Source organism: Olea europaea, unplaced genomic scaffold, assembly GCF_002742605.1.
Source record: "Olea europaea var. sylvestris unplaced genomic scaffold, O_europaea_v1 scaffold126, whole genome shotgun sequence".
NCBI lineage: Eukaryota > Viridiplantae > Streptophyta > Magnoliopsida > Lamiales > Oleaceae > Olea > Olea europaea.
This window is the reverse complement of record NW_019230046.1, coordinates 733088-749543: the sequence shown is the minus strand read 5'-3', so window position 1 is coordinate 749543 and position 16456 is coordinate 733088. Positions and strand designations below refer to the sequence as shown.

Below are 16456 nucleotides of genomic sequence, written 5' to 3'. Positions count from 1 at the left end.
TATTTATTTAATTTTTTAAAAAAAAGCAAAGATAAAGCATAGCAAGATCCATCGACCAAAGCACAAAAATATTTTACGCATTATCCGGCTTTGGTGCTTCCTTGGTCTCCTCTGAGCCATCATCCTGCATGTCTGAAGTCCATAAAGTGAGGTTATCGCGAAGAAGCTGCATTATTAGAGTGCTGTCCTTGTACGACAATTGCATCAACGAAGCCTGTTGAGTGCCAACCCAAGTCGGATTGGATATGTTGGAGCAAGCTTTGTATTTGCAATGTCCTGAGCTGCCTTGTAAGTCGAGAGAGTGCTCTCGGCAACTTCTTTCCTCTCCACCCCAGTCTTGAACTCTGCTAAATTAACAATAACAATTGCCCTTCTTTTTCAGATAAAACACCTTAGAGTCCCCAGAGGAAGCCGATCCAATGAGCATGGAATCAAGGAGTTTCAAAATGCCATCGCAAATTGAGGATATTGTTGAAGGTAGTGCTCTAAAAACCTCGTCCCAGAGTTTTGGAAGTTATACCAAAACCTTTATTCTGGATACGGAAATGATGATTCAAAGGGTATTTCTGCAAAAACAAAATAGTCAGATCTCTCCAAAATGATCATTTAGTTTTTAAGACAAATCCACACTTCTTCCAAGTTGCTCTACAGCGGTGCCTGTCAACTATTAACTATATAATATTGAATTAAATTGACTAAAGTTGCTCTAATATCTGTATTTTTGGTTGTAATCTAAATGAACGAGATTCTGTAACTATTTAGGCTAGCAGCTTTCAGCCTAAGCTGTTGATACAATCAAATATGCAAATTATTACCTTCGGACTTTTAGGTACGACACTGGTTGGCTGTCCGTGATGCAAATGGTGATGGGTTACATTGTACATTAAATAAACACATCAGGAGTGATAAACGGGGCAGACATGAATTTTACCAAGTTCCAGAACTGCAATTTGCATTACAGAAGAGAATTAAAGCAAAAAAAAGTACAAAAACTAATGAATTTTGTTTTGAGGGATAGATCATACTGGTACACAAAGAATAGCAGTTGCAGCGGGAGGGAAAACAAGGTGTTGCCCATCCATTGGGTGCTTATGATAACAACCATGATCCTCCAGGAGGCCCGGCGAGCGCCGATCACGTTCTTGTACGCTACCGAGAGGAGATTGCGCTCCTCCACAGTGAGCTCCTTGCCTTCCACTGCGGTCACCACCTTCTCCATGTACTCCACCATCTCTTCATAACGCTCGATTTGCTTTGCTATGTACACATTCTCCTTGCAGTTGGAGGCCATTGATTTCAACAAGAGAACGCGACTGCTCAAGTGTCTGCAACAGAGGTTTGTTTGTGATTCAGGGTTTTTTTTTTGGGTTTTGAACGTAATTAATGCGGTAATAATAGTTTTAAATTAGTTTTAAGGCATAATCAAATATTTAATTTTTTTAGGGTATGCACCTAATTTTCCCTTAGAAAATTAATTCTTATGAGAGTTTTCAACTACTTTCAGCATAGTTTTGATTGCGATTGTAGAAAAGAAAGAGAATTTATTTATGGGTATTGCATCATTACGACAAGGACATTAACTTCTGTTTGATGAGGGATTAAAATCAAATTTTTAGTAAATTTTGATAAAAATTGATGAAATGTGTGATTGGAAAATTGTAGAATCCATAAAATAATGAATTGTTGATTTTGACTTAAACTAAAATTTAAAATTTCATCGGAACCAAATAGTTATTAAATTTGTTAAGTCATATAGCTAAGCGATTATAAGACGAAAGGTGATGCAAGCATATTGTTATGGAAATTATATTTATTTATATTATTATATATAGCTGAAAAATCATCGCATCTCCATTGCTTTAGTAGATTGTCAAAAACAAATTCTACTTGTACAGAACGATAAAAAAAAAAAAAAATAGAAAAAAACTTTCTTATTGAACGAAATTTGTCAAGTCGATGTGATAAAGATAAAAGATACGCTACAAATAGAAAAAAATTGTTGGTAGTTTCTTTATACATGTTAAAAATCAAAAGCAAATAATTTTGATCATTAATACCGTAAAAACACTCTCATTGAAATCAATTGATTAAGATCATGTGCATAAGGTGACATTTTGTCACATTTTCATTTCCGATATATGCTAATAATTAACTCAAGAAAATTACAATTAGAAGCATCTAACATTAACAAAAAGTACAAATAAATCCCAAATCTTTACATTTTGATTATTATCGTTCAAAATCTTCAAGCAAATATGTAGCACAACAACATTTAAACAATTAACATTTAGCCCCGGTTTGATAGTAGAGAATAAAATCAAAATCTTAGTATATATTGATAAAAATTGATGAAATATGGTTGAAAAATTGTGTGGCCCTGTCTGCTGCAGCTTCTAAACCCAAAAAAGAATCATTTTTTCTATCGTTTTTGGTCAATTGGTACCAACACGTATGAGTGGCAGTCAAAAACGACAACTACCAACGATGAAAAAAATCATTTTTTTGTCCAAAAAATCGACTCCAGACAAGGGTTGAATCTCATTAAAATATGTGATTAAAATTAATTGCTGATGTTGACTTAAATTAAAATCTACGTGCTAAACAAGGACTTGTAAGGGCGGGATAAAAGATAAGGACGAGAACGCTCCAAGGGAGTAGTGGGGCTAAGAAACACACGTAATAAGCACAAAAGTGAAATGCCTTACCTTCAATCCAAGTCATAACTCCAGTTGCCTCGTTCGTTCCCAACGCCTATAATCCACAAGTATATTCCCTCACTCGGTGAATTTACCTAAACACCCCTACATTTTCATAGTTTAACACTTCCACCTCCCGGAACATAAGGGTAAGTTGGTCGAATAATAAAACACACCCCACGTTCTACTTAAAGGCGGCCGAACGCAATCCCCAAACTACCCCTGCCAACGGCTAAAAATAAATTTTTAGTATGGGTAGTGAAGTAAATTCGCACAGTCGAATTGCTGTCGGGGGATTAAAATAAAAATAAAAGAACGTGAGCGATCTGCGCACGCCACAAAAATGAGTTGGCTTTAGAGGGAGACACAGACACTAAAGAAAGTTAGAGAGAGAAAGTTGGTTTCGAGACGTTACCGGATTTCACAACTGTTTTATGTTCCAAAATTTGGGAATTCCGTTCAAATCCGCTTGAGGTTCTTTAAATTTTTTGGGTTTTCTTTTTTTCACCAATTTTACTGCTTTATCCTCTACTGTTTCTGGTTTCTTTCTTCTTATGAAGTTGGGTCTGCGAGTCTGCGATCTGGGTGTTCACAATTTTTGGGAATTTTCGTAGGGGAAATTTGTTTGCCGTAATGTTTACACCTCAGAAGTTGTGGCCGTTGACGCCGCGGAGTGAGCCGGCTCAAAAGAACGGATCAGTTTCACTGCCCGCGTCGGGCACGAACCCTAATCCTAGAAGTGAAATTAAGGGAAAAGCCGTTGCTTTTGTTGGGGCCATGGACCAGGATACTCTCACCGATAAACTTCAAAAGCTTGAAAACGAGGTTAGTATTGGTTTACTTTGTTGTATATTAATTGTTCTTTTTTTTTTTATTATTGCCTTCTTTTTGAATGGTGTAATTACGTTTTTCCTGCTTTGGTACCATTTTACCTAACTATGTAGGAGTGTAATTGCGGATTTGATGAAGTTTTGACTTGATTATATATATTTTATTATGTTGGGATTATATGAGGATTTGATTCGAGTGGTGAATCTGATAGAGAATAAGCATTAGCAGTAAAACTACTAGACTCGAGTGGGAGTCAAGAGTACATCTGAATACCTGCCATTTGAAGTGAAACTGAGAGGTCTTGGAACTATATGGTGATGCTCACTAATGCATGGTCTTCATTTTATCTTATGCAATAAGGCTGAGGAGCACATTTGGCCTATTCTAGGAGAATTCTAAATTCTATATAAACATATTTAATATGACTGTGAATGATCTCATGTGATTCTTTTGAATTTAACCTTGAAACATCTTCATCTAGTAGGCGGATGAGTTCCTGAATCCAATTGAACCGGTGGATGGTTTTGATAAATTTTGATAGATTATTCAAGCAATTATGAAAATTTTACTTCTTTTCTTGAATCTCTTTACATGAGTAATTTCCATGAGATGCATGGTTTCACAAATTATACGTTCTTTTTGCCTCCAGAACTAAGTTTACAGAAGCTTGGCTTGTGTTCGTGTTTTTATAAATAATCCTTCTCCATTCCCAATATGCTATATCATGATGGCTGTGCATGGGGTCGTCTTTCACTGGCATGAAGTGATGCAATTTGGAGCATGGAAGAACTGAAATGATGAAGATTCTAATCTTCATACCTTTAGTTCCTACTTACCTACTTGACTAGAAATGGGGTGTGAACTACCATAAGAAATCCTAGACTGGAAAAGTTTAGCATCTTGGATCATGTAGGTTTTGGTATTCTCCTATTACTTTCTGGGTAGTTTTTTAGACCTTTTAACAATCCAGTTTGCCCTCAATTGATCAATCGCGTGAATGGAAAACATTATGCTCCCCAGTGATTAATTCTACTTCTGCGATGAAATGTTTCGAATTTTTGTCAACTCCATGAATATTTGGCTGCATGGATGGAGAAGGTTATCACTCTTTTATGTTATTCTTTATTAATTAGTTTAAGATTGGGACCACATCCCTGCAGCTCTGTAACTCCAGCTGTTGAATGGACCGATTGTCTTTTCTGAATAATGGATTTTAGATTCTCCTGGTGGGATTAAGGGGGAACATTACCTAGCTTTGAAAAGCTGCAAGTCAGCCCATGTGGTATCCCATTATAGAATCTATTCTTGCTTGAAGCTACATAGTTTTGGGCATTGCCTGCCCATTCCTTATACTATTTCTTCCTTGGTACAATTAATTTGATTTTGGCTTTTTTTTCTTGATTTTTACTTCCCTTTCCTGAATTAATTCATTTAGTTGAGTTTTCCTTTTTTGAATGCTTTTAGGGTGTGTTTGATTACATTTATTTTTCATGGAAAATTGATATTTTCTGGCGAAATTTCTACTTGAGGTGTTTGATTGCTAATTTTTTCCATGGAAAACATTTTCCAACTTTTGAAAATATGCCTAATTTTCCTTGTTTTTAAGGAAAACATTTTCCTTGGGTGGAGGTGGTTTTTATTTTCCATAAAAGAAGAAAAATATTTTCTTTTCTTGGTGATATTTTTGATGCCAAAACTGATATTTTCCATGAAAAATAAATGTAATCAAACACACCCTTAATGTTTTTTCCTTGGATCTCTTTTAAATGTTTATCTTTTGGTGATGTTAGTTAATACTAGTAGTAGATTTTTATGAGTTTTACAAGTAATTGTCATGTCAATATATTTTGTTAGGTTAATAAACATGCACATGGACTGATGTATTTTCATGCAGCTTTTTGACTATCAATACAATATGGGCCTTTTATTGATCGAGAAAAAAGAGTGGACTTCAAAGTACGAAGAACTCAGGCAAGCTTTAGCAGAGGCAAATGATGTACTAAAAAGAGAACAAGTGGCCAATTCAATTGCAATTTCTGAAGTGGAGAAGCGGGAAGAGAATTTAAAGAAGGCATTAGGTGTTGAAAGGCAATGTGTGCTTGATGTAAGATATGCCTTTCTCAAATTACCTCATTCATGAGCCTTATTGATACTGTTTAAAGGCAGGGCCATGGGCGGTGTTAGTCGAGTATTATCGAGGGTAATGGATATGAATGATGTTTTCATACTAGATTTATAAAAGTGATCAATATTTAAAGAGATGGTGAACTACAATCGGTTTGTGTTTTATTCAATCAACGCCTAATTGCATACAGATATACACAAATACATGTGCATATGCATGTACGAGGACACATTCTTGCTCTTATTTACTTGCATGTGATATGGTTATGCTAGCAATTGTAAGTGATTTCTCGTGTAACATTTATTTTGTGGTAGACCAATTAACTATGGAAAGTGAGTTATAAGTTTGTTATTTGGATGAGGGAAAAAAATTAGGACATTAACCTGTAGTTATTTTAGCAGGTGGGAATTAATTATGTTGTGATATAACAGTGAATAGTTAACTTTTTGGTGTGGTTTGTTGCTGCAGCTAGAGAAGGCTTTGCGTGAGATGCGCTCAGACAATGCTGCAATTAAGTTCACAGCTGATTCAAAACTGGCCGAGGCAAATGCATTAGTCACCAGTGTTGAGGAGAAATCATTGGAGGTCGAAGCAAAAATTCATGCAGCTGATGCTAAGCTTGCTGAGGTGAACAGGAAGAGTTCCGAAATCGAGAGGAAATTACATGAGGTGGATGCTCAAGAAAATGCAATTCGAAGGGAGCGGGCCTTCTTCATCTCCGAGTATGCTCGAGAACCATGACTTTGTTACTATAACATTTACCTTTCTTGCACAGTCAACTTCTGTTTGGATACCAGTGTCTGATTCGACTGTTATATTTTGGCAGACGTGAAACACACGAAACTGCTTTATCTAAACAAAAGGATGACCTGCGTGAATGGGAACGAAAATTAAAGGAGGGAGAAGATAGGCTGGCTGATAGCAGAAGATTACTAAACCAAAGAGAGGAGAGGGCAAATGAGAATGATAAGGTTTTGAAGAAAAAGCAGAGTGACCTTGAAGAACTACAGAAGAAGATTGAGATGGCTAATTCAGTTTTGAAGAGTAAAGAAGATGATATGAGCTGCAGACTAGCTAGTCTTGTGCTCAAGGAGAAGGCAAGTTTTTGTCTGAGATTTGTTAATATAGTTGTAAATTGTTTTTTCTTCTTCCTGACTTTGTATTTTTATTGATGCAGGAAGCTGATAATATTAAGAAGAGCTTAGAGATGAAAGAGAAACAATTACTAGAATTTGAAGAGAAGTTAAACACGAGAGAGAAAGTAAGCACTCTTGCTTTCATCTATTATTCAGTTTTTCCTAATTTCTAATTTGATAGGTTTTATATACACATTAGTTGAAATTCGGTTTCATATACATGTTTATTGAAAATTCCCTATTTACATCTTTTTGTGCAGTGGCCTACTTAAAAATTATTTTTTTGTCGGTAACTTCTCTGCCCAGGTAATTGTGATTGTTACATGACTATTTCCAATAAAAACTCATGTAGGTGGAGATTCAGAAACTTTTGGATGAACACAAGACCATCTTGGATGCAAAGAAGGAGGCGTTTGACTTGGAAATGGATCAAAGGAGGAAATCTCTTGATGAAGAGTTGAAAGACAAGGTGGCTGAAGTAGAGAAGAAGGCAGCTGAAATTACTCATATGGAAGAGAAAGTCAGAAAAAGAGAACAGGCACTTGAAAAAAAATCAGAGAAAATAAGGGAGAAAGAAATGGATTTTGACTCAAAGTCAAAAGCTTTGAAGGAAAGGGAGAAGTCTCTCAAAATCGAAGAGAATAACTTGGAAAAGGAGAGTAAACAAGTCATTGCTGAAAAGGAGAACTTGCTTAATCTCAAGACTGAGCTCGAGAAAGTTAGGGCTGACATTGAAAAAGAGCAAATAAAGTTGCAGGAAGAGAGGGAACAGCTAAAACTAACTGAAGATGATAGATTAGAACACACACGCCTGCAGTCCGAATTGAAACAGGAGATAGACAAGTGCAGGCTCCAAAATGAACAGCTTTTGAAGGAAGCTGAGGATCTGAAGCATGAAAGGGAGAGATTTGAGAAAGAATGGGAAGAGCTCGATAACAAAAAAGCCGAGATTGGAAAAGAACTGGAGGGTGTTATTGAACAGAAAAAATATGTAGAAAAATTGAAACATTCTGAAGAGGAGAGGCTAAATAATGAGAAGTTAGAAACACAAAAATATGTTCAGAGGGAGTTAGAATCTCTTAAAGTGGCGAAAGATTCTTTTAATGCTAGCATGGAGCAAGAAAAGTTGATATTGACTGAAAAATTAGATAGTGAAAGAAGACAGTTTCTTCATGATTTTGAACTGCAGAAACAAGAGCTTGAGTCTGAAATACAGAGGAAGCAGGAAGAGATGGAGAATCGTTTCCGTGAGATCGAGATATCATTTGAGGAAGAGAAGGAAAGGGAACTTAATAATATTAATTACTTGAGAGAAGTGGCCCGAAGAGAAATGGAAGAGATGAAGTTGGAAAGAAATAAGCTAGAGAAAGAGAAACTAGAAATTTCACAAAATAAGAAGCACATGGAATCACAACAGTGTGAGATGAAGAAAGACATTGAGGAGTTGGTTGACTTAAGTCGGAAGTTAAAGGATCAAAGGGAGCAGTTTATCAAGGAAAGAGAACGCTTCATTATGTTTGCTGAGAAACAGAAAGGCTGCAACATTTGTGGAGAGAGAATTCATGAGTTTATGCTTTCCGATCTTCAATCTTTAGAGGAGCTGAAAAATGCTGAGGTCCCCCCTCCATTGCCACAAGCTGCTCAGAATTATTTGAAGGGGGCAATTGAAGGCCCTTCTCAGTTATCTCCTGTTGTAGTTAATTCAGCATCTCCACCTTCTGGTGCAACTATGTCTTGGTTCCGGAAATGTACTTCAAAAATTTTTAAATTATCACCGGTAAAGAAACTTGAGCATGCTTCTTCCGAAGATCCAGTTGATCTAACATCCCTTCCTGGGGAGCATGTTGATGTTCTGTCACCAAAAACATTACTGAACACCGAAAATGAGCCAGAAACATCCCTACAGGTTGCAGATGATTCTTTTGATGTCCAAAGATCTCAATACGATGGCAGCATTAGGAAGCTCGAAGATGGACAAGATCAATTAGTTGATCAGAAGAATGTTGACAGAGAGCAAGCTATCCCTGAAAATTCTCAGAACTCTGATGCGAAGACACGCCGCCGAGGACCTGGCAAGGGAGGCAGGCCCAGGGCAAGTAGAACGCGATCTGTGAAAGCTGCCAGTGCTGGCGCAAATGAGGCCATCTTAGGGGAAACTCTTCAAGCGAATAGTCAGCATGCTAATGGTAATGCAGAGAATCCTATTAATTTGGACGAAGATAGTCTGGCAGAATCCGATCTTTTGGGTGCTGAAAAACCAAGAAATGGTAGAAAGCGAAACCGTATGAATGTATCTCAAGCAACAGTTAGTGAAGATGGTCACAGTGAAGGACATTCAGATAGCATTGGCGATGGGGCTCGCAAGAAGAGACTACTAAAAATTGCTGCAGCTGGACAAAGCTTTGGTGAGAAACGATACAATCTCCGGCGGTCCAAAATGTAAGTCACTCATTTATCTATCTGGTATTTGACGTTGTCAGTATTTCCTGGCCTTGCCCATATGGGTTGTCCTATTGATTCCAGAAGGTTGAAAATTTTAAAAATGCTTTCTAGCAGCTGATTGATTCGTAGGAACTTATTTCTGCCTGTTCATGTTTGTCGGCTAATACCATTGCTTGTCTTTCTTTTTTGTTATTTCCTTTCTTTGTGGGAAAAATAATACTAATACCAGTGTTTACATTTATGGCCCTCAGATCAGTGGCAACGGAATCTAATGGATCCTTACCTGAACCAAGCAAGAACAAGAAAAAGCCAGTTGCTGGTGTCAAAAGTCAAAGGAAGGAACTCCCCAGTTCAAAAGTTGGGGAAGGAATCCGTGATCCTGAAGCTGCTGCATCGACCCTTCCCACGGGGTATGGTGGTGGAGATGATAGTGTGCCGGTAAGAAGCACAGAGGCTGCCAGCGAGTTTTCAGCAGACAGCCCCATTAGGGTATCCTCTCACTCGCTCTCTGGCATTATTTTCACTTGGTTATTCTAGTGTTGACTCTGAGCTTCATATCGAGCTCTGAAGCACCAAAACTCTTTTTCTCTGGCGTGGATGGAAGTTGCTCTTATTCTACTGGTTTACTCAATAATTATTATTATTTATTTAATTTTTTTTTTTTTTTTTTGTTGGGCAGTTCAAGAATGCTGGTGGTCATCACTTAAAATACACAGCGAATACGTCTTTGGATGACATGGTAATGAGTGAAGAAGTGAGCGGGACTGCAGGGGCCAAGGACTACAGTGATGAGGACCTCCAAACTAAAAGTCGTGAGGAAGATGATGACGATGATAATGATGATGGCGATGATGATGAGGTCGACCATCCTGGTGAAGCTTCCATTGGTAAGAAGCTTTGGACTTTCCTCACTACGTAATGAGATGCCGAGTCATGTGGTCTTAAATTTAAGTCTTAGAACATATGCTGGTTAGTAGTTTTCTTTTGGCGTCATGATCTCTCTTCTGCTCTTAGGTGTGTGGATTAGTTTGAAATATTAATGTACCACTGAAGTCAGATTAAGGTTCTATGAGTTGCATTTTGCGCTCGTCTTTATTCATCCGTAAGTTGGGAGGCTAGTGTTTTACTATTTTTATGTAGACTATTTTATGTAGTATTCTTGGACAGTGGAAGTATTGATGCTGGGTTTGGTTTCATGTTTCGAGTTGAAGTTGTGCATTTTGTACCATTCTTGAAATAGTTCTCGTTTCTTGAAATTTTCTTTCCACCATTTTAGAATGTATAGGGACATGAATGCTCAGTCCAACCTGTTTGTTCCTATAAAATGTGTCCAGTACACGATATATTTACAAGGATCCAAAGGATTTCAGAATTCCATTTGGAGCATAAAAAACAATGAGGAAGAAAGGCTTGGGATATTCACACTATTTTAAGACAGTTAACTCAGTGACAATAATGGTGAAACCAAGAAAGTTCCCCTCGTTTCTTCCCTTCATCTTCTCGGCTATGAATCCACCACAAAAGATTTGTGAGGGAGTTTCCATCATCAAATCCATTCAAGTTCCTGATATTATTCAAAGCACCTTCCTTATCGTAAATCCCTTGCAGTGCATATACGAAACCCTTCCAACCTTCTCCAACTCCTTTCCGAGCCAGTGCTGGCGAGGTCCACGACACGAGCTCTCTAACAAAATGTACGTCAGAGAACAGAATTTCACTTGTGGGAAGTATAGGCAGTAGTTGAATTCCCAGCCTACACTCCCTCCAGTTGGCTGGAGCAAACCAAAGACCACTGTTCCTTTTGTTGGTCCATAAAACACCTACAGCCCGGTTCTCTTTGCTAAATTCTTCTCCATACAATTTATCTTCCTCTCTCACATGCCACCAAGTTTTTGCTGCTTGAATTTCCAAAGCAGATAAAGCAGATCCAACAGAAAGAAGGTGGCTGTCCCCATAGGCCAGTCCCATGAGAGCTGCTGAATAATATCCATTCACAGCCTCACCTGGGTTCTGCTGATTTCGACCATCTGAAAACTCTGTCAACCCTCCTGCCCAAGAATGCAATTTCCACAAATCGAAACACCTCAAACGAGGATAATTCGAGTTTTCTTGCTTGCTCAAGTGCATAAAGTCGGCCAGGAGCGAATAAGCTTGTGGCTTGTACTTCCTTCCCCATGCAGGATCAATCTTGGCAAGAACTGCAATCCCATAGATAAAATAACCAAGGTGATAGTGGTGATCATTGTAGATTCCAAATCCAAAATCAGCCCCTGAATCCTCTGATCCTTGTTTAGTCACAATTCCACCCCATTTCGAGTCGTACAAGAAACCATTAGCACCAAAAGTTCCATCCATCCAAGGCTCGATCATATCCTTCAAGAACTTCTGAATTGCAGGTATCACTTCGAGATAACACACCTCCTCAGCAATCAATGCGAACCGTGCAGCTCTTGCAATCAATTTCCCGTAGAAGTACGATGATGATGTTGATACTGTACTCAAATTCAAGGCCTCAACATCCTTGATGAGAGCTTCAATTATCTCAGAATATGATTCCTCCTTGATCCCTCTAATTGAGTGCCAAGTAACACCAATAGGGTCACTTTTCAAAACCCAAGAATCTCCAACTACTCCAACCAGCTCACCATCAATGCTATTGTACTTGAAATCCTCCAAGATCGTAATGGACCTATCAGTACTCGAAAGGAGCTGAAGATGCAAAGGATGGGCAAGCAGTAATAAATCTCCCCACCCTCCCTTCTCCCATTTATACTCCAAACAAAAAGGCTTTGTGAGAACAGCGTCACCACTTATTGGATAACAAAAATTATAACGATCAAGAATTGCTTCAAATTTTGGTTCAGGCAATACAGCAATCCTAATTATCCCCGAAAATGCACTAGAAGTAATAGTAGAAACATTAGGACTCATATTTACCGGCGAAGAAGCATAAAGAAGCCAAGTCTGATTGTTATTAAGCTTAATAGTGTACTTTGTGGAAGAACTATTTGAGGACAATTCAAGAATAGCATGAATGGTTGAAATGGAGAATGCTACCCTACTCATCACATTGCAAGTCAAATAGGGACTCCCTCTAGCCAGAAAGAACCTAAGATTACTGGATGGAAGATCCAAAGTCACACTCAAATCATTGAATGCAGATATGATATGGGTTGCATTTGGATTAGGATTGTTCAGCGCAGAAATGGTGAGATCAGCAATAAATATCTGGTATAAAAAATCAGAATTCCTGAACTGACATGGGTAACATAGGGTAAGAGAAGATCGAGATGATTTGATTAAATATGGGTGAATATATTCAAGTTGATCACCATTTTTCAACGTGAAATTTTGGAAAAATGAATTTGTAGGTAAAGGATGGGAGAGGAGTTCGGGAGAGAAGAATGACGAAGGATTAGGGAGGACTGTAGACTGAGTTTTCGGGAAGAGGAAAGTGTATGATTTTGGTGGTGGTGGTGATATGGGGGCGGCTGGGGATTCCGGTGGAGAAGGCGAAGAGGGTGGTGGTGGTTGGTGGTGGAGGCGGCAGTGGTGGTGGCGGAGGCGGGGGCGGAGGGGGAGGGGGTGGAGGTGGAGGTGGAGGTGGAGGTGGAGGTGGCGGGGAAGACGGCTTTGAAGAGCTATTGCCCATTTTTTGTGAGAAGTATTTAGAAACGGTGATTTTTTGGAGAATGTATAATTAAAAAATAAAAAAATACTATTGATTTATATGTAAAATTATTTTAAATGAGAATGTGTAGTTGAAAAAGAGTTTTTGAAAAATAAAATGACTCTCCATCCCACTTTCTTAAGCATTGCCATGTATGGGAATATATATGGGTCAAATTGGAAATTATACAAAGTTTTGAAACCAATAAGGCAATTAGGTCATATTTTTGTACCTGTTCAGAAAATAAAAAAAAATCAATGAATTAGTTAAGAAGTAATAAATAAATAAAATCTCAATGCGACCCAAGAGGAAATTTTTAATCTCTAATTCTTGAATTCCAAATTATTCATAAAGTAACCGCACCTATTTGGTTTAACTAAAAAAGTTATAAGTCCAAATCAACAATTAATTTTAATAACATATTTTTGGATTTTAATTTTTTTTAATTTTTTAATCATATATATCATTAATTTTTACTAAAAATTTTTATTTTTAGGAAATTCAAATACGGACAATTTGAGTATGGGGTTCTCTAGTAGATGCCAATTTTTTCAAAAAAACATAAAATTTAAATTGATAACAAAATTAACATTATATACGTTCATTTGACATGATTTTTGCTTTTACTTTCTTTAGAAGAAACGTTGACTTAATTTAAAAAAAAAAAAAAACTTTCTATTCCAAAACCGTTTTCAGAGAAAATCACATTGCAGCAATTTTTCTCTCTAAAAAACTCTTCAAATTAAGAGAAGCACTTTCATAAAATTAATCAAACGAGTCTACAACAACTTTTGTATCTCAAAAGGAAGTGGACAGATAATGGTGGAATTATTAAACAAAAATACAAATCAAAATGATGATGAAAATAGAACTTACATTAAAAATTGTAAAACGTGGCTGGTTGTCTTTGTCTTGACTGGCGGGCTGAATTGCATTGAGGAAATTTCAGAACTCCTTGAGATTGAGAGAGAGAGAGCGAGAGAGAAAGAGAGGGCTAAGATTTCTTATATAAGTGAAGAAAAAATGGTGGGGACAAGAGAGAATGGATGGATTTCTATTTGGACAAAGAAAGGGATAATGTTTTAGAGTGGTCTTTTCCAAGTTTAGAACAAGCGAAGAATGATACGATTATTGTAGGGGGTGTTGAATGAGAATATTATAATATGAAAAATAATAATAAGAAAATAAGATTTATGTGTAAATTCAATCAGGAAATAATTACGGACAGATGAAGAAAATTTACTAATATCAAAATATGTAAGGAGTGTAAATTATGTTGGTTGGATCTCTCAAAGGGTATAATGACTCGTGTGTGTGTGTGTGTAAGAAGAGTCTAACAAATGGTAGAGTCCTAATATAATAGACAATAATGGAGTGTTTGAAGCTGAATAGGAGTGCAAAAATTGCTAAAATCGCAATTAGAATTTTGGCTAAATAACAGTTTACTAATATCAAAATATGTAAGGAGTGTAAATTATGTTGGTTGGATCTCTCAAAGGGTATAATGACTCGTGTGTGTGTGTGTAAGAAGAGTCTAACAAATGGTAGAGTCCTAATATAATAGACAATAATGGAGTGTTTGAAGCTGAATAGGAGTGCAAAAATTGCTAAAATCGCAATTAGAATTTTGGCTAAATAACACGATTGCTCGAGCAATGGTCTCATGACTAGCAAGCAATCAATCCATCGCTCGAGCGCTAGCCAGGTGGTTAGTGAGAAACACAGTTACTGAAATTTTGTCATTAATCTTGAATTTCGTCAAAAAATATTGTTAACATGCTTTAAAATGATAACCAAATATTTAATTGCATTTTTGTATTAATATTTGTTTTGCTTATTTGAAAATATAATTAAAAAAATGAGTCTGTTTACTCTATTAGAAATCATAATTGTGAATAATTTATATTATTTTGAGAATAATAATTCAATAAAAATTATTCGAGACATAAATATAATAATATGTAAAAGGGAAAACATCACAACTCAAGGAGTATTGTTTACATCAAGTCACAAATCTGGTGCAAAGTTTAAAAATTCAAAATTCAGGTTTCTATATAATTAATTGAAAATATTTATTAATTAAATATAATAAAGTCACAGTTATTCGATTAATGACCACATATTCGTAATTATTGGTCATAGATTTACTTATTGATTACATATAATCGAATTAATTTGTTACATATTATTTCGAGGTCACAAATCAAAAATTTTGTAGGTTACAGATTATTTCGAGGTTACAAATCAAAAATTTTGTGGATTACAAATTATTTCATTGGTTACAAATAAAAAATTTTGTAGATCACTGCTCACAAAATCAAAAAACTACAGGTCACAGGTCACATATTTTCAAATTTAATAATCACGAATTACTTTTTAATGACTAGTGATTGAATTTTAATGTCACAGTTTATGGTCATAGTCACAAACGTGACCATATAATTGGTCACAAACATTCAATATCCGATCCCGACACCACCACCGCATCCATTACCACACCACCACGACCAACACCAACAATACAACCACCACCAGAAACCATCGCATCCACTAGGACCACCACGACAGCTAGAAAACACCTCCAAACACATCCAACAATACACCACCTCTCAACCTCACCAACACCATTGTACCTACAGTCCCACCAACCAGAAACACCACCACCACACTATCACAACCATGAACAAACACTCCTATCCCATGGCGTCCCACTACAACCACTGCCACCACTTCCACGACCACCACCACGACCAACATTACAATCACATCCCCCTAAAACCACCAACAATCAAATTCTACTACCAACATCACCACCACAACCACGACGAAGATCTAAAAATACAACTAACAAAACTCCAAAATCACTATCTACAGATCGCAAAACAAAAGAGATAACACCCAAAATCACTATCAACTGGACGTAGAAGAAGGTTGAGGTCATGAATTTGCATCGACAACCAATCGGCAACATGTCAAGGTCTGATTGTACGTCGCACCTGCTTCAAGTGACGGCAATCATCATTGCTCTTCGCAGTATTTGCAACGACATCAGCGTTGCGAGCCACTATGCAACGATGCTTACACATTCGGAAGAGGTCATTGGAATGACGCTGTGGTCTTCGGCGATGGTGGCTGCTCGTGTGATGGAGAGGATAGAGAGACGGGAGGGGGGGGGAGAGGGAGAGAGAGAATGAAGGATGGAGCGAAATGAATTTGAATTTTAGGGTTAGGGTTATATCGAATATTTGATTGGAAAAGTTGAGTCTATGATTTATGCACAGTGAACTTGAAAGTCCTGGGAGAATGTAATTTCCTCAAAAAACTATTTCAACGCCAAAAGCCCATCTTGCCGTACGAGCCAAAGTAAAATATCCACAAACTTCCAGAAACACAAACAAAAATCACTGCTCACGTGATCCTTATCTTCGTTGTAGACTCACTGACTACTCACGTGACACGTAACATGGACTCCGAACCCAAAACCCACGCAGAGCAGCATGTGGCTCATAGTACCCCTACAAGGAAGAGCAAAGCTAGACTTATAGAAAAAAAGGAA

General features: G+C 37.2%; 2 protein-coding genes and 1 pseudogene across 2 annotated transcripts; 1 reads left to right on the top strand and 2 right to left on the bottom strand.

The window, feature by feature from the left end:
- Window positions 1-73: 73 nt before the first annotated feature.
- On the bottom strand, window positions 74-1343 carry LOC111374584 (annotated as a pseudogene).
- A 1681-nt stretch (window positions 1344-3024) lies between these two features.
- LOC111374583 (protein CROWDED NUCLEI 1-like) lies at window positions 3025-10444 on the top strand. Its single transcript, XM_022997281.1, has 9 exons — window positions 3025-3170; window positions 3311-3521; window positions 5422-5631; window positions 6121-6374; window positions 6479-6749; window positions 6830-6913; window positions 7141-9227; window positions 9482-9719; window positions 9910-10444. The coding sequence occupies exons 2-9, from the start codon at window positions 3330-3332 to the stop codon at window positions 10147-10149; spliced, it is 3576 nt and encodes a 1191-aa protein (XP_022853049.1). The 5' UTR covers window positions 3025-3170; window positions 3311-3329; the 3' UTR covers window positions 10150-10444.
- Window positions 10322-12800, bottom strand: LOC111374555 (probable endo-1,3(4)-beta-glucanase ARB_01444; the record flags this gene model as incomplete). Its single annotated transcript, XM_022997235.1, has 1 exon — window positions 10322-12800. A coding segment is annotated over one exon (2127 nt), but the record flags the coding sequence as incomplete, so codon positions are not given.
- Window positions 12801-16456: the final 3656 nt, after the last annotated feature.

Bases quoted from the DNA above. Each gene is read 5' to 3' on its own strand.
- LOC111374583 (XM_022997281.1), top strand. From the start codon at position 3,330: ATGTTTACACCTCAGAAGTTGTGGCCGTTGACGCCGCGGAGTGAGCCG. The intron at 5,632-6,120 runs GTAAGATATGCC...TTGTTGCTGCAG, and splicing joins AAAGGCAATGTGTGCTTGAT to CTAGAGAAGGCTTTGCGTGA. The intron at 6,914-7,140 runs GTAAGCACTCTT...AAACTCATGTAG, and splicing joins AGTTAAACACGAGAGAGAAA to GTGGAGATTCAGAAACTTTT.